This window comes from Eretmochelys imbricata, chromosome 24 (assembly GCF_965152235.1).
Source record: "Eretmochelys imbricata isolate rEreImb1 chromosome 24, rEreImb1.hap1, whole genome shotgun sequence".
In the NCBI taxonomy this organism is placed as follows: domain Eukaryota; kingdom Metazoa; phylum Chordata; order Testudines; family Cheloniidae; genus Eretmochelys; species Eretmochelys imbricata.
The window spans coordinates 3964991-3985499 of NC_135595.1; the positions used below are offsets into that span (position 1 = coordinate 3964991).

The 20509-nt window shown below is 50.5% G+C and overlaps 1 protein-coding gene across 1 annotated transcript; it reads left to right on the top strand.

The window, feature by feature from the left end:
* Nucleotides 1-18: 18 nt before the first annotated feature.
* Nucleotides 19-18521, top strand: LOC144279893 (CD48 antigen-like). Its single transcript, XM_077841597.1, has 7 exons — nt 19-133; nt 9223-9561; nt 11840-12136; nt 13010-13129; nt 14557-14648; nt 15971-16068; nt 18083-18521. The coding sequence occupies exons 1-6, from the start codon at nt 19-21 to the stop codon at nt 16061-16063; spliced, it is 1056 nt and encodes a 351-aa protein (XP_077697723.1). The 3' UTR covers nt 16064-16068; nt 18083-18521.
* The last annotated feature ends 1988 nt before the right edge of the window (nt 18522-20509 follow it).

The window sequence follows — 20509 nt, forward strand, 5'->3', positions numbered from 1 at the left end:
CGATGGGCCGGAGAGCCCATGAGGGGTCGTCTGCTGCAGCCTGGCCGAGGGCACAGCCGCTGTGAGGAGACGCCAAGCGAAGCAGGCAGCTGCTACAACAAAGAAGCCGAAGACCTGAGGCCACTACCCACAGGTGAGCAGGTTGGGTCCAACCATCGAATAGCCACAGGAAACTAGGGAAGTGAGAGCAGTGCACGCTGCAGGGGTCTGCAGACTCAGGAGGGGTGGTGGAGTCGCTGCAAACAGCTGGCACGCCTGGACTGCAGGGCCACGGACAGGACCAGGACGGGGTAAAAGAGCCTCAGACAACAGCAAGTTTAGGCTTGAAATTAGGCGAAGGTTTCTAACCGTCAGAGGAGTGAGGGTCTGGAACAACCTCCCAAGGGGAGCCGGGGGGGGCAAAAAATCTAACTGGCTTCAAGACTGAGTTTGAGAAGTTTATGGAGGGGGTGGTAGGATGGGACTGCCCACAATGGCATGTAGCTGCAAATATCTCCAATGTCCGGAGATGGGACACTAGACGGGGAGGCCCCGGAGTTACTACAGAGAATTCTTTCCCAGGTGTCCGGCTGGTGGGTCTCGCCCACATGCTCAGGGTCCAACTGATCACCAGATTTGGGGTCAGGAAGGAATTTTCCTGAGGTCAGATTGACTGAGACCCTGTGGGTTTTACGCCTTCCTCTGCAGCCTGGGGCACGGGTCATTTGCAGGTTTAATCTAGTGTGGATGGCAGCATCTCTGGAAGGTGAAGTTGTTAAGTCATGCTGTGAGGAGTTCAGTGACTCGGGGTGAGGGGTCTGTTTCAGGAGAGGGTGGGGGAGGTTCTGTGGCCTGCGATGAGCAGGAGGTCAGACTAGGATCATAATGGTCCCTTCTGACTTTAGAGCAGGGGCACCAGAACAGGGGGGCAAGGGGCCATGCCCCCCCCACACACTTTTAAAGGTGCAAGGGCGATACCTGCCCACTTTTTACCGGCCCTAAGGGTGAGTGATGGGGGGAGGGGTGGAGAGGAGTGAGCAGGGGGCGGGAGCCACAGTTTGGGCGACTGTGGCCCCTCCCCCCCACACACTTTTAGGGTGCTTCTGCCACTCCTGCCTTAAAGTTAGAGTGACCAGATGTCCCGATTTTATAGGGACAGTCCCGATATTTGGGGCTTTGTCTTATATAGGTGCCTATTACTCCCCACCCCATCCCGATTTTTCACACTTGCTGTCTAGTCACCCTACTTAAAGTCTGTGAGTGGGACTGATGTAGGAGGATCAACAGAATGATGGCAGCAAGAGGGGGGAAGCCAGTGCCCCACCAACCACAATAACATGGGCAAGCGGGAGAGGGGGACAAAGGCCAGCACACTTGAATGGCTAGGAGACCTAACAGATTACAATGGCCCAGCAATACAGACCATGTCCCTGCAGTGGGCTATGTACTAATAACCTCCAGCCCCAGCAAATCAGCAAACGCTGGCACAAAGGACACAACAGCAACAAAAATGGTTGCAAGGAAAGATGAAGCAACTGGCGCAGAACTTGGCGGGAGGAGCACAGGTTGCAGGGGGGAAGAGTTTGGAGGAGGCACTCGGAAGTCAGTCTGTGTGCACAGGGCTGGAATCTGGGCTGCAGCATGTCTGTAAATAGTTCTCTTAATCAAGAGCCGGTTTACCAGTAACGGCCTTTTGGAGATTAATGTTCTAATTAGGGCTGGTCAAAACTTTTTCCATGAAAAACAGTTTTTGCTGGGAAACCGGGATTTTGACTAAACCAAAATTTTTCAGGGAAAGTGGCTGCTTTGTGCAGAAGACTTTGATTTGTCATTGAAAAACTGAATGCCCGCAAACTCAATTGTTTGGATTTCGCAATGTTCCCATGGTGCTTCATGGGAACTGTAGGTCAATTACCTCCTGTCTCCATTCTCTATGGGTGAGGCTTCCTGACCTGCCCACATCTCCCATAATGCACCATGGCCAGGGACTTCTCTGATGAAGGGGGGATTTGTAGTCTGACCAGGGAGCCTGGAATTTAAGGCATCCAAACTACGACTCCCATCGGGCAAAGCCGCAGCATTTCCAAATTGCAATATTTCGGGGTTTGGCCAAAACTGTTTAGTTTCAAATTTCTATTGAAAACCGAAGTTTTGCACAGGGGAAAAAAATTATTATTATTTTTTGATCAGCTGCCCTTCCAAATGCTATTGTCTGTGTCCATGTGCAGCTAACAAGTCATTATTGTGTGTTTGTGTTTGCATGAGACCTGCAAATTCACTGCAGCCTTCCTCAACCCCCTTGGTTTCCCCCCCTTCTAGATTTTTCACTTTGTCAACTGAAGCTGACGAGAAAGCTCCTTTAGAAGCACTAGGGGGCGCTTTCACCATTTCAGTCCCATCTCGGCCAGACTGCAAGAGGCCGGTCCGGTGGCCAAGTCATTGGCCTGGAACGTGGGATATCTCAGTTTTGTCACCTTGAGCACATGACTTCATCTCAACTCCCACCTGAGCTAGGTGGGTGGTAGGTGAGACACTGGCAAAGTGTGTCATATTTCCCACAGCTACAGCTGGCCCATGGAGCATAACTACTGGCTAACAGACTTAGACCATGTCTTCACTGCCCCAAAAAGGTGTAATTTGTCTCCCACACACCCACCCACACACCATGGATTTAGCTACTGTGCTATAAAACCCTAATGGAGACAATGCTCTGAAGCTCATCCTACAACATAGCTAGGTGAGATCACACAAGGACAGCAGTGTTGACCTCACCTAGCTACAGTGTGGTAAAAGTGACAGAAACTGGTCTCCATTCAAATTTTACTATGAAATAGCTAACCTATGTTAGGTACCCAGCTGTGTGTGAGTGTATTTGACTGTGATGACTTACTAATACCTAGCTCTTATCTAGCACTTCTCAGCAATAGATCTCAAAGCACTTTACCAAGGTCAGTAGGAGTATGCCCAGGCCTTTAGCTCAAGAACCAGAGCCTGAAGATCTCAAGTTCAAACCTCACTAATGCCAAGGGAGTTGCATGTACAAAGGAGACAAAGCAGTCCCCGTCTGGTGGGGATAATTAATCTACGTGTGGGAGGTGTTCTAACGCTAGGGCGATAGGAGCCACGGCTATGCAATATTTTTGTTAGCTAGCAGAACTATACTGCCAATCAGTGTGTCTGCCAGCGTCCCTGTGGAAAGCAAACACAGGCAAAGCTACTTTCGGGACATTTTGTTTGGTCAGCCTGTTCACCTGGCCCGCAGAGAAAAGATGAAAATAGAATCAACTAAGGCGACATTTACATGGAGTAGAAATGTCCAGATGTCGATGTTGAAATAACCCAATGCTCCTTTCAGTCCCATCTGTGTGAGACTGATGATCACTTTACTTAAGACAGGGTACAATAATGTGGCATGGCTCATAAGTGATGAGGTCCAATTCTGAATGGCTTGGTGGCTGGCAGTCTGATCTGCACACTTGGTTAACGACTTGCTAGCCATTTTATTTATTTATGCATATTCCAAGACCACCCCCCGTGTTTGTCTAATGGGCGAGAAGGGCAGGGTGTGTCCTATGTGCTGCACTTCCCCCTGTATTCGCAGCTCAGATTGCATTGTTTCAGCTACAGGCAGTGATGAGGACATGAAGGTGAGACGCCCCTCTGTCCCATTCCTGCTACTGCTACTGATCAGTTTCTTGGCAGGTAAGTGACTAATCACTGGCTTAAAATCTACCAGCACAAGGGAAAAACCCACAGGTAGGCAGGGAAGCAGGAGGTTTCCTTCAGTAGTAAAGTACTGGAGATTCAAGGTGTCATTAACCATACGGTTGCAGGGAGTAAGTAGATTCTTTAGCAAATTATCCTATGTGCACGCACTCAGAGCAGCTACTTTGTGTATATGTGCAATAGTTTAGAATCAAGGGGGAGAAGTGACTGGTCAGTGACTGTTGGTGAATATTATCAGAATAATTATTTGGTAAGTAATATCTGGGGAGTCACTAAACCTATTTAAAATGCTCACTAGTTTGTAACTCTTTTGTCACCAAATGAATTTGAGTTCTAGGGATTTAGAAAGCAGGCAGGGCAAGTGGCATGAAACCTTGGAGAGGGAAGTTGGAATCTTATCAATCAAAAAATCTTCTGACAAGTGTCAAACAAAAGTAACCAAAGACCTTGGAAAACCTTGATTTCTGTGCACTGTTTATTTTTTCACTGGCTGTGAGGATGAAAGGGGGTTGATCTGTGCTGCTTTTTCATGCCTGTAACCCATTTGGATTTTCCTGTGGATTTATTCAATTCACTTATTTGTTTTCATTAATGTGCTCAAAAGCTCTAGGTACTTTATGGTTTTGAAAGCTGTCGTATATACAGTAAATCTAGAGAGGTTTGCAAGACCAGCCATAGTAAGCAGAGATCCAAAAATAAGCCAGAAGGTTCATATCAGTGTTGTATTTATTCTTTATTCTGTTCCACTGCTGCCCTTTAAAAAAAATAGCTTTCCGTAGAATGCCAGAAGATGGGTACGTTTGGAAAGTGCGAGAGAAACAACAAGTTTAAAGGATCTGGGAGTTACAAATGTACAGACTGCTAGAAAATGCCTGTCTGTCTCTGTCTAAACACCTCACGTGCTATTCGTACATCTAGATTTTGATGTACTTTGTCTTAAAACTGCTCCTAGGACAATTAAACCAAGTCCTGGGGCATCCAGATGTGTGTAGTACTGACTGGAAGGGAAACCTACAGAATAAATCATAAAGGCTTTAAAATAATCCTCTCACATTTTCTGAATATATTTTTGGATTAATGTTACTCACTGGTCTTGTAATTTGGTCATAGAAACATTTAAGAAGCAAAGAAATTTTAACCGGTGTTTTCTTCATTTGATAAAAGATGTTTTACCCCTGAGATTGGCAAATGTCTAGATCACAGGTTCGAAGCTTACAGGGTTTGCTCTTTCTGCTCTTTCCATGCTGCTACATGGGAAGAGGAGGCTAAAGATGGAAAATTTATCTGGTCTGCTAGATTATGGAGTGATAGGACTCCCTAGTTAAGGTTACAACTGAGTTTCCATTATAGAGTCTTTCTTTGTCTTTTTTTTTCTTCCATCCATCCATCCATCCATGCATCCATCCATGAGGAAATTATAGCAAGAATAAAAACTGGTCAAAAACTATATTCAGAAAACTGTGATCATATCATTTCACATTCCCTGAAATGCAGAAAAAGTCCCCTCGGTCTCAAACCGGGTGAGTTAGCTCTAGGATTAAGGTAGGATTTTTCTTCTACATTGGAAGCAAATTGGACAAGCGGATCTTAAATGAGGACACCCTAATAACAGAGCTGGGAGTTAAAAAACCCAGCAGCTCCTAAATCGTATTTGACACTGTGTAGTACGAAAGGAGAAAGAGAGAGAAATCGAACGTCATTTGCTGGACTCCCCGGCTGAGATCTGGCGTCGGACACCCCGTGTTTAGCTGGCGCCAGTCTAATTTACATAATTATTTCAATCGTTATCTTATAATATTGCTACTTGTGACCAGCACGAGTGAGCTTCGTATAGCAAGTGATATGATTGCTGGAGAACTGCTCTTTCATTAAAAGAAAGTAAATTTTGGTTCACACTGGGGGATTTGCACTGACTCCAGCCAGCAGACTGCCCTGAATTCCCCCCAGATCACCGGGGTGACTTGAAACTGGCAACCCTGCCCGTAGGCTGGGCCAACCATTATATACCATTTACACCAATGCTGTTCACCCTAGTTCCTAGCAGGGCTAAATGATACCAGGGCAAGTAGTGGCTTTGCCTGCCTTTGCAGTGATGCATCTATGCCAGGGACTGGAGCTGGGGCAAATCCCCAGTGCAGACAAAGCATCAGCCTATATCTACACCACAGGTGGGCCCAGTTCTGCGCACACAGTTCTGTCAATCGGGGTGGAAGGAGGGGTGATCCCTGACCTACAAAAGCCGCTGGTGTAGACGCAGTTTTGCCAGTATATCTGGTTTGGTTCAGGAACGGTGGAATAGGTGATACCTGCAAAAGCGCCGTTTTGCGGCTATCAGCTGTGTCCGCATTATTATGCACCAGCCAGTATCCCGTGTAGACGTGGCCTCTGGCTCCAGCTCTGTTCCTTGCAGACTTAAAGTTCATTGTGTAACCCGAGGGCAAGAGAAGCGTGTCTACAGGAAAAGGATCATGTATCCAGCCAAGGTTTGGCTGGCATGCACGCTTCTTACTCCGCTGCATTCTTCCTCTTTAATATGCTGCCCATCACCACGGCCTCCAGCCAGGTGTAAAAACTGCCTCATTTTAGAGCTTATGTAAGATCATTGGTTATCCCTCTTATCAGTGTGCCGGAACACACTGATACAACACAGCCTCTCATTTGCATCTAGTGGACCCAGTTAGACGTAGCGGGACCTGGAGTTTGAATGCCCCAGAGTGCCCAGATCAGTTGTTCCAGGCTCTGAGACTTGCTCCTGCCGGGTTTTGTTTGCTGTGTAGACGTGCCCTGGAGCTGGAGGCTCGGGTGGATGTACCTACGCTAACTGTGATCAAGCTGATGCACTAAAAACAGCCATGAAGCTGCCTGGGCGCGGCCCATGTGGGATCCCGTCTGAAATCCGAACCGTGAACCTGTGCGGTCAGCCACGCTGCTAGCTTGCTCTGAGCAAGTGCAGGTACGGCTGCTCGAGCTGGACTTTACGTCTTCAGCTCCGGTGTAGACGCAACCTGGCCCCTTTACTCCGCTCCAGCCGCATCGAGAGACATTCAAATTAGTGTAGATTATATTTGTGCCAATTTGAAGGTCCCTTTCTACATCTAGAGCAGGGTCAAGTTGCTTCAGTGTAAGCGTGTGGCTTCACAGCACAGGGCTGGCCCTAGACCAAACGGCACCCCAGGCGAGGAGCGTCTTCGGCGCCCCCCCCCCCGATGTGTTAAACTTTTGAATGTCTTGTTTTGTATGGCGTTTGTAGCCCATTTCATGACTGCACGATTTGCATGCATGATTTATCCTTGTCAGATAGGATGATAAATTTGCACACCAGGTTCTGTAAATCTGTATTTATTCATGCCATATATAAGCAAATTAAAAAATATTCATTTCCTCTACGTTTATAGAAATTTCTTCATTTTAAGACTAACTGAAATGGCCTAACATGACCAATGAATCCACCTACAGAACACCCGAAACATTTTACTTCAAACGTTCTATTTTCCCCTTTTGTCGCTAATAACAAAAACAGCCCCCCAAGCCCAGCGCCCCCTAGCCCGGCACCCCAGATGGTCGCCTGCCCCTAAATCCGGCCCAAAAGGTGTGTACTGAACTCAGCTGATCTAACTCTGGTTAAAATAGCAGTGAACACACGGCTACTCTGCTTTTATCTGGGGTTAACGCAGCAGGGCAGCCTGGGGCTCAACACGCTGCTAACCAGAGTGAAAAGCCGAGGTAAGAACACATCTAGCTATCTATAGCTGTCTACCTATATCTGTACAGATAGATAGCTATTTTGCAGTGAACACCATGCCCTCTATGAGATTCAAGCCCCGGCCCTTTTCCAGACAGCGAAACGAATATTTTGGAGAGGGGGAAGCAAGTTTGCACTCTCCCAAGTAGTAAATCTATGCATCTCATGCAAGGACACACATGCTGCGTGTGCTTCTATCACGTACTGTGTGCGGTTTTTTTTGGTCGTGCATTTGGCTAGCCATTTCAGCTTGTGCTTTGCAAACCAAATCGCCCTCGGTCGGAGATCAAGATCAGTTTCCACGGGGTGGGGGTGGGGGAATTCAAATAACTGAGCTGAGGCTGAGAAGAAATTACCAGTGGCCAGTAAGGGGGAGAAAAACACAACCCAACCCCCACAAACCCCCACCTCTCCTGACTCTGAGAGCAGAAATGTCTCTGCAATACAGGAAACAAGCAGCTTATAATTTTGGCCACTGGAAGAGTTAATGCAGCATAAACGCTGTGATGTGGTCACCTGATCTTCCTTTTAATACACAATCGCATCTGTCGCTTCTCCCTCAAAGGGCAGCATGGCAAACAAAGAACACTGGCTCAGATGAGACTGAAATTCACGAAGACCTGACTTTTCATACAGCCAGTTTCATCCCAATGCTCTTTATAAAATACGGGCCAAGTCCTGCAGTTCTTACTCAGGCAAAGCTCCCCTTAAGAGTCAAGTTAACGGCAGCTTTGCCAGCGTAAGGGTGAGGTGATTTGGGCCTATAGGTAGAAGTTGGTCCTTTATGGGAGGAAGGAGAGGCATGTGGGGAAGGCTCTAGATTCAGGACCTACAGGACTGGATTTTTCACAAGAGCTCTGCTCCCAACATACAGAGCTTGTCTGAAAATCTGCCCCCCTCCCTCCCTCCCCAGTCTCCACATTCTTTGGGGCAGGGACTGTCTGTCACTACATACAGCACTTAGCACAATAGGGCCCTGGTCTCAACTGGGGCTGCTAGGTGCTGCTGAAATAGAAATAATAATAACGAAGAACCCATCACTGTAATGCGACCACTTCTGAGGTGGAGCGGGGCAGCTGTTCAACAGCGCACAGCAACACAGCAGTAGTTTAGGGGAGGAAGTCAGTGAAGAAGGAGCCTCCTTCCCACTGGAATCGCAGTAGTTAATTAGGGAGATGACGGAAGGACACCACCAAGAACAAATGTGTGTAGCAAGATAATATGCCCAGGGCCTTTTACACTGGTGGGGAGACGAGGTGTGTTTAACACCAGCAGAATTACCTTAGATATCAAATTAAAAGGGAAACAAAAATGACACTACAGACTACAAGGGAAAAACGTGGATATTGGTTACCGACCATTCGTGGGATGGCTGCAATAGATTAAACCCTTTGTTGGCATATAAAAAGGATAGGTTCTGTTGCAGAGAACAAACTATTCCTGGTTACCAAATACCATTTAAAAACCTGAGGAGAGCCTAAGTTATATTTAAGGATGAATGTGAAATTATGTGGGTGAGTGTGAATGAAATGTTCTCACCACTCACAACCTGTTGGTGCCTTTATCCGTAAGAAATACCTGGTGAAGGGATATAATATCCTGTTAACTCCTTCGTTCTTGTCCTCCACGTGCCTGTCAGCCCTGTGTTTTATTCCAAAGCATTATAAAAGAAAGTGACAGCTTTAGCTGTTCATCTTCAGCATCATCCTGATAAAATATCACAATCCTTTTTGGTGGAGGCTTGGTTGTTTCTGGTTGGTTTTGCATTTTTTTAGGCATCATAATTGGCCAAGAACTGACTCCCGACCGGCAGGTGAATGGGACTCTGGGAGGATCGGTCGTGCTGTCTGTGGATCTATCCCCCGGGAAAAAGGTGAAAAAAATCGAATGGAGCTTTAGTGCTGGGACAGGTGAGACGATCCAGCTGGCTGAGTTCAATGGGGAGAAGTTTGAGCGACCGGATCCCAGCGACAGATTTCAGCAGAGGCTAGAAATGTACGAGACCTCGCTGAGGATCAAGGCTCTGGAGCTGGGCGATAGCGGAGTTTATGAGGCCCGGGTTAAGATCGTACCAGCAACTCTGGAGGAACAGGCCTTTCTCCTCACGGTCTATGGTAAGTGACGACAAATCGGTTTCTTAGCTGTAACCCAGTTTCCAGAAATACTAGGGTACGGCTGAAGCTCTGATTTTGTGCACGTTGGTGCAATTCACCCCTGTGCAGTGCGACCAGCACGAGGTCTCTGCACCGTTTACGCCTTCAAAATAGGGCTTAAGGGGAACCACAGGGTTTGTCCAGGTGCAGCAGCATCTCTAAAATATCCCCTTCATACCTCTCACAACCCAGTCCTGTCTCCACAAGAGGTGCCATAGATTCCAGGCCACGTCAGGATGGGCTGTTCAGCTGGGCCGTTCTCACGTTTCAGGCCAGCGTGGATGAAATCCAGTGAGATAAGACATTCAGAGAGATTTCTGCCATCTTGGGCCAAAATCTCACCGGACTGGCTGTTCCTGATGGATTTTGATTGTGTCTGAATCAGGATTGGGAAATAGGCCCTTTTTCCTTATAGGGTCCAACCTAGAACCAAAATCAGAGAGACGAGGATGAATCCAGTGATTCTCACTGAGTCTCCGAAACTCAAAGGGGTTCAGACTCCGGGATCAGGTTTTGGCCCATCTCTGTTGAACTTCTTTGTAATCTTCCTGTATGTTTCTAATGCAAATAAGCTTATCAGTTTCCATAAAACCCACATTTAGAAACACAGAACAAGCCTGCCATCTGTGAATTGAGACAAATTATGGCTCTTGATGGGCAATAAAACTTTAGTGCAGTGAGGAAAAGGGGAAAAGAAAAGTCTATTTACCTACGTATCAGCTGTCTATTTACCCATCATTAACTCAGCCAGAGGTTAGGGGTCTTTCCAGGAGAGGTTGTGTGGCCTGCGATGGGCAGGAGGTCCCACTAGATGATCTTGATAGACCCATAGACACCAAGGTCAGAAGGGACCATGTGCAGGGGTTTGACTATCCATCGCTCTGTCTCTGTATCTAGCATTTGTCTATGATCCTCCCTATTCATCCACCCATCCTGAGCTTACGCCCAGGTCATCTGAGCCGCTGCCCTTGGTGTGGGGCAGTATCCTGTGAGCAGAGCCCTGCCTGGCCTTGGCAGCTGGGAGAGTGGCTGGGGGTACATCTGGGTTATGAATCTGACCCCAATTGTCTGCGTTAGCCGCAATCACCCTTCCCCTCCATCCTAGCCAAACGCCCAGCGCTCACGGGGTCCCAAGATGGGCTACCAACACCCCACAAGGACAATTTGGCCAGTTACTTTGGGACACACATATGTGGTTTGTGGGATGAGTCAGCTCCCCTCCCTTCTCCACTGACCCCTCGGCCAAGTGATACCCCGGGGACTCCATCGCTTTGCGGCTGGTCAGACTCTGCCTTCCCCGGGCCCACTGGGAGCTCGCTGGGCTCCTGCCCGTGGAACGACAGGGAGCTAGAGCTGTTGTTGATTCCATTCCCTCCAGTGGAGGGTACGTTAATCAAGCTGGCACAGAGCGGGTGCCAGGGCCGCAGCAAGAGAAATTTTACCAGGGGGAAGGTTGCAGCAATGGGAAGGTGCAATAGGCTGTTACCCGCTCCAGGGTGGGGATCGTAGGTGGCCAGTAGCACCCAGTACGGGGCAACATGCTAGGGAGAGCCAGGGGAGCATGGATGTAGCCTCTCCCGGAGTGGGTCTCAGTGGAGCCACTGGTGGGGCTTACAGCTCCTTCTACTTGGGGGTAGTCCCTGGGGGCAGAGGACGATGGAAGATGGATCCTCTACCCCGGGGACTCACTGGCTGGGTGGCAGAACTGCTGAGCTGGGCTTAGAGTGGATCACAAACTGCATATGGGTCAGTGGTGTGATGCAGTTGTGAAAAGGGCTGACATCCCTCTGGGGTGTATGAACAGGAGCTTCGTAGGTCAGACCCGGGACGTCCCTGTCCCGCTCTATCGAGCACTGGAAAGCCTCAGCTGGAGTCCCGTGTCCAGGTCGGGGCACCGCACTTTAGGAAAGACACGGACCAACTGGAGAGAGTCCAGAGGAGAATATCTAAAATGACAAAAGGTTCAGAAAGTGAGAAAAGGTTAAAAACACTGGGCATGTCTAGTCCTGGGAAAGGAAGACGGAGGTTTGGGGGAACCTGATAGTCTTCAAACATGCAAAGGGCTGCGATAAAGAGGCAGGGATCAATTGTTCTTGTGTCCACTGGAGGTAGGAGACGAATAGTGGGCTCAATCTGGCCTGGTCTAGGCTGACGTGGCCCTGCCTTAGTGCCGGGGTTGGACTAGATGACCTCTCGAGCATTGCTGGGATTCTGGGTTTTCTTTGTGATTGAAACACAGAGCCTGTGCCAGAGCCGGAGATAAAGAGTCACTCAGTCTCCAGCACGGCCGATGGGTGCAATGTCACTCTGCAGTGTCAGGTGTCTGGCAGGGAAGAGGTTAACGTCTCCTGGATGAGAGGGAACCCACCCCGAGGCCTGGGCAATTCTGAGCGGTACCAGCTCTCCCCTGATGGCAGGACCCTCCGCCTGTCTCTGCAGCCCAACCCCCCAAACTCTACCTTCACCTGCATGGCCAGCAACCCTGTCGACCAGAAGAGCGTCTCTCCTGACCTGCAGAGCATCTGCCAAAGCGGAGGTGAGGGATTTACAGCCTGTCCCAAATTTGCCTTTTATTACTTAATATAGCGTCGCCCCTCTGCCGAGCAGCAGCAGAATTCAGGGTCTGGCAGGACAGCTTCTTGTGGGAAATCAATGAGGCGGAGCCTGGGTATTTTCCAGTGTCATTTCTTTATTTAAAGACTGCACACGAATCCTGTTTCCTCCAGCAGAGGAGGTCACAACAATGCACGCAGCCAATCCCCCTCTGCAGAAACCTCAGCTAAGGCGCGGCTGCCCTGGCACTTTGGGTGTGTCTACACTGCAGCTAGAAACCCAAGCTAGCCAGCTGACTCGGACTCCCGGACTTGGGCTAGGGGCTTTTTTATTGCAGAGGAGACTTTCTGTCTTAGGCTCTGGGACTCTCCCACCGCGCAGGGTCCCAGAGCCCGGACTCTACCCCGAGCCCGGATGTCTATGCTGCAGTTAAACAGCCCCACAGCCCGAGCCCTGCGAGCTGAGTCAGCTGGCATGGGCCAGCCGCGGGTTTTGAATTGTGGTGTAGACATACGCTAAGAAGCCTGAGTTTTAGGTCACGGGTCAGGAAGTCGGCCTATGTGATCCTATTGGTCCGTTCTGGCCTTAAAACGTACCGCTCTGCCATGTATTCAGATTGCCAGCGCTTTAGGGCAAGGACCTTGGTGTCTTATTTATAAAGCACCTGGCCAGATGGTCTGGATCCAAAGTCCGCTGGAGCCAATAGAATGGGTACCACAGGCGTGGGATCAAGTGCTAGACAAAGAGCCCTTCTTCCCACACGCAGCCACGTTCTGGGAACGCGGCCTTGTCCTGTATCTTCCTGGTCGGCGTCGAGCTGGGCACCACGTCATGTGTTTCTGATCTGTCGTCGCAGACAAAGGCACAGACACAGCCATGTGGATGGGGCCTCTGTGCGTTGGGCTGATCGTCGTCACAGCAGCCTGTGTCGGGATGTGGCTGTGGAAGAAAAGGAGGAAAAAGCCAGTCGGCCGAGGTAGGTAACTTCCTTCTTACAGAAACACTAATGGCCCCAGTCAGCTGATGGGTCACAAATAAATAATTGCTGATTATTAACTTATTCATGAGTAATTCTGCCAGCCACTTTCCCCTCCCACACTTTCCTGTATTTTATGGTTACACTGTTGGTTCTCTTTTCTTGAATGTTATATAGTCAAGGTCCAATCTGGCACATGTAACATACATGTAAAGTGTGTGTTGCCTCCTTCTCTAATGGATGGTTCATAAAAACCTTCTACTGCTACCAGCTACTGGAGTAACTCCTTTAGCTCAAGTGGGAGACTATTGTGTTTTGGAGGTGAAAATCATAGGTTCTAAACTGCTGGACAATCCATGATGGGGGGTCAATCTACGAATGCTTATTGCTCGGTGTAATGCTGACTGGTGAGAGGAGTTGTACCATAGCCAATGGGGCTACTAAAGGGTTACAGCTGGTAGTCACAGCAGGCATTGTGTTAACATTTCCATTCAAGATTTGTTTAAATTAATAGCACTTTGTATCATGCGTTTCACGGAGCGTTTTGCATGTGTAACCCACAGGGAGGAGTGTGGGGCCGGGCCCTCTCTGTACATCTACAGACTCTGTTATGGCTCCTCCTGGAGAACTTTAGCTCAAGCTAATGCCAGAAGCGGGGACTGGACGACAGGGGCTGGGTCACTCCACAGTTCTCCCGTTCTGTTCATTCCCTCTCAAGCGTCTGGCACCGGCCACTGTCAGAGACAGGATGATGGGCTAGCTGGGCCATTGGTCTGACCCAGTACGGCCGCTCTGATGAACCTGTAACAACGCTGGCTTTTAGCTCTATAGGTCCTCGGTTCAATCCCTGGTGTGACAGCCAAGTTGGCAGCTGCCACACAACCATCCGTGGCATACATTGCTACAGCAGTCCCTGTGAGACAGGCCAGTATCAGTATCGTCCTTGCTCAGAAGGGAAAACTCCCCCATGCAGCTGGCCTGGGTCTAACATGCCCAAGACTGGGCAGGATCCCAGGGGAGAGGGACACAAAGAGGCAAGCTCTGATCTCAGCTACGCTGGGGCAAGTCTGCAGTAGTTGCATGGCTGCCCTTGAAAGGGTCAATTCATCAGAGTCGCTGGACTGACTTCAGAGTTAGGCCAGGGTAAGTGAGAGCAGAATCCGGGAGGCAGTGTGACCTTATGGATAGCGCACTCGACTGGGATTCAGGAGACCTGTGCTTCTATTCCCTGACCTGCTGGGTGACCTCATGCAAGTCACTGCCCTCCTCTGTGCCTCAGTTTCCCCATCTGTAAAGGAAGATAATTATTATCTGGCCCTCAGTGGGGATTATTAGTGCTGGGACGTGGTCACCGCATCCCCAGACCCGGCGGGGTCCCCACAGCCTCTCAGTGTAGGATAATGATCTGTCCCACGTTCTCCCCTAAGCTGCTGTCCCCACGGTCCCAGAGGAGGAATGTCCTTCAGAGCCCCACTATGCTGAGATCAAGAGGAGGAGCCCTCCGGAGGGGAACGACCAGGTGAGTTCCCTTCGGGGGGGGAGTTCTCCTGCAGCCTTCAGTTCTCCCTTAGGGCCCCGGCACCTCTAGTGGAAAGCAAAGCCAGGGCTGGGCTTAATGAGTGAACAGCTTGTGGACTTGCATCACCCTGGCCCCATGGCACCCCACAGCAGCACATGGTCTCCTGGTCTCGGGGTGACCCGGCCAGCCCACTCGGGCAATCTGCAGCACCTCTGACTCTGAGCACCTCCGCTCTGGCCTTCAGGCCTTTCTACTTTGCTTGCAATTTTTGTTTCAAATTACCTGACACCTCGGTAACCGCAGGAAATTGCACCGACAAGGCTGTGACCCTGCACGATATTACTCAGCCTTGTTTGCTGGAGAGTCAAGCAGCATCCTGAGCTGCAGCAAGATGATATCGAAGTTGCCAGCTGTTGTTTCCCCACAGAGATAGCGGCTTCTGGTAAATGACGCACACCAGGAAGGGTGTCAGTCTTGCTCCTATCTCCAGTCTGTTATTTATGTATCCGTGTATTTTAGTAACTCCCTTCTGCCTCCGAAACTCTCCCTCTGTTTCAGAGATAGGGGTGTCTTCTTCACTTCCCGTCCTAAGCTACTGAGCAGTTTTGCTGTGTGGTTGTTAAACAGCTGCCACACCCCACCCCAGAGGTGGCTGCATTTCAGAGCTGAGCAAGCGATCCCTGTACTGTGTTGCTGTGTGATACGAAACAGCTGCCACACCCCACCCCAGAGGTGGCTGCAGTTCAGTAGCGGGCAAAACTGGAATTTCTACATAAGCTACAATTTTTACTCAGGGAAAACTCCCACTGACAGCAAAAGGAGTTGCAGTGAGTGAGGACTGAGCAAACTCTGAGTAAAGACTTAGCCCAGTATGACTGAGGGTATTTCCTGTTGCCCACGATTCCCCTTAGACACAAGATCATTGTTCCTCGAAGACAAAAATGGTCTTATTTATAGTGTGTCTTGCAAGGGGATAAATGACTGTGACTCATTGTGGAATTCCCTCTTCATTGAGGGAATTCCAAGGGGAAGGGATAGCTCAGTGGTTTGAGCATTGGCCTGCTAAACCCAGGGTTGTGAGTTCAATCCTTCAAGGGGCCATTTGGGATCTGGGGCAAAAATTGGGGATTGGTCCTGCTTTGAGCAGGGGGTTGGACTAGATGACCTCCTGAGGTCCCTTCCAACCCTGATATTCTATGATCTATGCAGCTACTAAACTCAGGGACACACACCCAGCCCCTAAGGGCCATTTCCAGTTCAGGATAACTAACCAACAAAGACAGGACAACAAATTAGTTTTTTTTTTTTTCTTGTTCTCTTAGGACCCTGGCTGCCCGAGCGAGAGACCACTGGTCACCACCATCTATGATCAGATCCGAGTGGTCCCAGCTGGCCCCTCTGAGCAGCTCACCTAGGCCAGGTGAGTGTTGTGGTTAGGATGGATCTCAGGCTGCGTCTACACCGCAGAACTGTTCCTAATGGAGCTAGTTGAGTGGAACTGGTTTCCGAGCAAAGAGCTTCAGAAATGTGTTCAGACTGCTGTCCTGGCCAGCAGTCGGTTTGTCCACGCTAGCGCTGGTCCAGCTGTGATGCCCTCTGGGTATCTATCCCACAGGGCATTCGGGGAGACTAAAGGCATCTCCGTGCATTGTGGGATGGCTGTGGGCTGGGGCGGACCTGGGGCAGTCTGTAATGGCGCTTAGACCTGCGAGCAGCCAGGCTAAATGAAAGGGGATTTGGCCTCTGTCTGGACCCTCAGGAGAGCTTTTGGGTGTGGGGGGAAGGTATGCTACACATCGGGCTGGCTGAAAAATTTCCAAACAACCTTGTTTTTGGACAGAAATGAATGTAGGGCAGGCGGGGGCGTTGATAATAGGTTTTGTGTGGAAATTTTCAACTTTTTGGTCAAAAAACCCTAACACCGGAAAATAAAAATATGTCCGCCGCAAACTGGAAAAAAAATTGAATGGGAAATGCTACCGCGTTGCCTCATGGGGTTTACAGTTTGGCTGCCTCATGGCCCCATTCTGCTGTATGGCTGGAGTCCCCAGCCAGACTACGTTTCCCATGATGCACCGGGGCCATGGGACGGGTACAGCCGGCGATCGGCCAGTGAGGTGACCGTTTTGCATTGTGGGAGATGTTGTCCCACCAGGGGGCTTGATCCACACAGGAGAATGAGGGCACGAGGCCCCCCACACTACAACTCCCATGAGGCATGGCAGTGGCATTTCTAAATCAAAGCGCCCTGTGGGGAATATACCAGGATCCCGACAGATTGTGGGGAATATACAGTTCTCAGCATAATGGGTCTGTTTCTCATGGACACTACGCCCCCTTTGCACCACCGTGGCTGCATAAAGAGTCCTTAAAGTGGGCATAAATTGTAGTTAAACCCATTTTAAGACCCCGGAACACTGCCAGGGCCTTAGTGTAGAAATTAGGACTTCTCCACATGGGGAAATTAACTGGAATAGCTACTGCAGAATAGTTCCCCATGTGGACTTTCCAGTTCCAGAGTAAGAGTGCTTTGGAAGTGGATTAAGCTCATTTTGGATAAGACTCTCTCGTGTCCATACAGGGAGATACATAGGAATATCTATAGTGCTTCCCTGCTTTAATCTGGAATAACTTCCCCTTGTGTAGACAAGCCCTTAGGTCATGTGGCAGGGACGCTCAGGAGAAACAGGGAAATAGCACCCCCCAAAATGTAGGAGCTTCCCTGAATACTCTGGCTCTCTCGCAATGGAAACACTGTGAGAACAGAGCGCGGTGTATTGCCACAAACATCCCTTGTTTACTTCCCTCTCCATAAATCACATGGGTTGCTAAATTCATCCATCAGGCTGATGGCCTGGGAACAGCGCAGCAACGTCTGCCTTGTGACTGGGAGTGGAACTTTTGACGATGGTACCGGTCAGCAGAAGCAACTAGTGATCTGGGGTCAAGGCCATCTGGCAGGGCGATAACAAATGGATGACACGCACACTTTCAGAGAACCACAAATCTGCTCCTTGGCGGGAGGTGGGAGGAAGTGAGACAGAGTTTTGTCTTGGAATTAGAGCAGGAGGCTGGGAGTCAGGACTCCTGGGTTCTGTCCCCACCTCTGGGAAAGGAGCGTGGTCTACTGGTGGGAGGACGAAGAGTCAGGGCTCCTGGGTTGTCTGCCCAGTTAAGGGAGAGGAGTGTTGTCTAATGGTTAGAGCAGGAGGCGTGGGGAAACCAGGACTCCCTATTCCCCCGACTCACTCCTTATCTGTGCTTCCTGTTAATGAGATTTCCCTGCCTCCAGGAGAGGGGTTTTGTGTAAAACCCAGCTGAAGTGCTTGGAGATTCCTTAGCAAAAGACATACACGCTCCCCCTCCCCCACCCGCGCACACACAGAGCGACCTTGCAAAATATGATTGTGTCTCTCTGCTTTGTATCAAAATAGGAGCACCAAGAAAAGTGTGTCACTGAGACAGCAAAGTCCTGCAACATCCTGGGAGGAGGTAGAGAGTGGGTGTGTTATTGTGGGTCGGGATCATATGTCACCTCTTGAGGTAGCTGTGAGACCTTGGAGTTCACAAGACTCTGCTGAAAATGTGCCAGACACGCAGGGCCTTTTGGGACGAGAAGTGAGATGTGGATTTCCCTGGGGGAATCCCAAGGGAGAGGTTCGTGCAAGTTCCCCCGACTCTGGTCCTGCAAAGCCCCCAGCCTTTCGAAGCTGCGCCCTGCGGAGCGGCTCATTGCCTGATGCAAACATGTGATGTGAGGCCAAGAAAGAAAAAGCTGATCTGCCCAATCTCTGCTCTGGTTCCGGATCTAAGACAGACGAACTTGCAACCGTGGGGGGAAACCCAGTCGCGGGCTTTCAAGGACTGAACCTACCAGAGCCCGATCTTGGGCCTGGGGCTGAGCTCTGGGAAGCTTTTGAGCTTGTGTCTAGGTTATTCTGTTGACTTCATCTGTTTGCTCTGTAATGCTTTTACCTGAAGAATAAAGGTGCTTGCCCAGCAACAGCGGTGTGGTGACTTGTATCTGCGGGCGACACACTGGTCATAGTCCTTGGAGAGCAAGCAGAGCGCGACCGTGATCCAGGGAGCTCTGCAGCCTGAAAACCCCCGGGTAGGAGAGAGCGAGATGTGGGTCTCCGCTCAGGAGAGGTGACAACCGGGAGTTGGAAACCTTGAAGTGGGTGCCCTCAAGGGAACCCAGGTGCAGTTACCCCGAAACTGGGAAACACAGCATCCTCTGGCTGGGACTGGCTCTGCCTGGTTCTGCTGCAGTGACCTTGCAAGGGCTGGACACAGGCAGGCAGTAGCAGCTGGCTGGAATTTGCTCTGGGGTTGGCTTGGCCTTAGACTGATGGATGTTTATTTTTGTCCCTTTGCTCCTGTCGCCCTTGGGGGCACTGGGGGGTGTTGGCTGCTGCGTTCAGGTTGCTGCCTCGAAAAGCAGAACTGCTCCAGCCCTGGCCTGGGCCAGAAAGGGAGGCAGGGGCCTGATCCTTTCTGCTGGCGAGACGGATCCACCTTCCCCTCCCCACTCGGGGTGGCATGCAGCATGCCAGCAGCCCCATGCCCTCTCTCTGAGCAGGGACTTTGGCCCCCATCAGGGCTGGCTTTGTGTCTGGTGAGCAGACAGGTTGCAGAACAGGAGCCGGGCGGTGTTACCGGAGCTGGGGTGAGGGGTTCATGTGTTGGGCATGTGGTTGGGGGAACAAGGGGTATGGCAGGTGGTGGGGACAGTGTTGTCCTCGTCGGCGATCTATGGCTGGATGGTTGGCCAGGGATCTGCAGGGCTGCAGCATGGGGGCTTTGGGGGGAGGCATGGCTGGAGATGGAGGGGTAGCTGGGGTGGGGAGCAGAGTGGGATGTATAAGGAGCTCGCGAGGAAGTTCACCAGCTGTGCAGGGGAGCTGGCAAGCCCCGCAACGCTGGGGAGGGCACCACAGGCGAATCCGTATGGGCGCAGGGTACGGCCAAACCCGACCTGGCCAGACCCCTGGCACAGACGCATTGAATCCTCTGGTGCAAAGCAACGGGTCGATTTACACCCTTAGACCAGAGACAGGAGAAACACAGGCACTTAACCCGCAGCAGCCTCTCATTTACCTCGGTGCTGTCCAGCTCCGCTCCGGCTCATCCCCGAGCCACACCGAGCTGGGGGAGCAGCCTGTACATTTTCTCTGGAGCAGCTTCCCAAGCTGATGCTACCCGGGTACCTGCCTAGTGCTTGGCTGCTAGGCCAGGGATTGAACCAGGGACCCCCGCAGCTAAAAGCATGAGCAGCTACATCTTGAGCTAAGGAATCACATCTCTATAGCCTGGCATTGAAACAGATCCATAGCCCCTGTGGATCAGCCCAAAGGGGCATTCCTAATTCACCCTCCCCAGTGGGTTACATACAGTTACATGGGTCCCTTTTCACCACAGAGCAGGAATGTGACCAGCCTCAAGCCACATGGTGAGGGAGGGACTGAGCCAGGAATAGAACCCAGGAGTTTGTGGGGGTGAGGGATAGCTCAGTAGTTTGAGCATTGGCCTGCTAAACCCAGGGTTGTGAGTTCAATCCTTGAGGGGGCCATTTAGGGGTCTGGAGCAAAAATTGGGGATTGGTCCTGCTTCAAGCAGGGGGTTGGACTAGATGACCTCCTGAGGTCCCTTCCAACCCTAACCTTCTATGAGTCCAGCACTCTAACTGCTGGCCCTGCTGTCTCTGCTCTCCCGCTGCGAGAGAAGAAATGAAGCCGAGTTCCTGGTTTTGCTGCCCTGGTCCAGTTCTGCCGCTGCACCAGCCTGGCCCTCGCCCTTCCCAGCCAACGCCTGGTGGAATAAAGTCCTAGATAATACGGTCTCTTCCATGACTGCTGAAC

Excerpts from the sequence above, each read along its gene's own strand:
- LOC144279893 (XM_077841597.1), top strand. The coding sequence starts at position 19 with ATGAGGGGTCGTCTGCTGCAGCCTGGCCGAGGGCACAGCCGCTGTGAG. Across the intron at positions 12,137-13,009 it reads GAGCATCTGCCAAAGCGGAG|ACAAAGGCACAGACACAGCC; the intron begins GTGAGGGATTTA and ends CTGTCGTCGCAG. Across the intron at positions 13,130-14,556 it reads GAAAAAGCCAGTCGGCCGAG|CTGCTGTCCCCACGGTCCCA; the intron begins GTAGGTAACTTC and ends TTCTCCCCTAAG.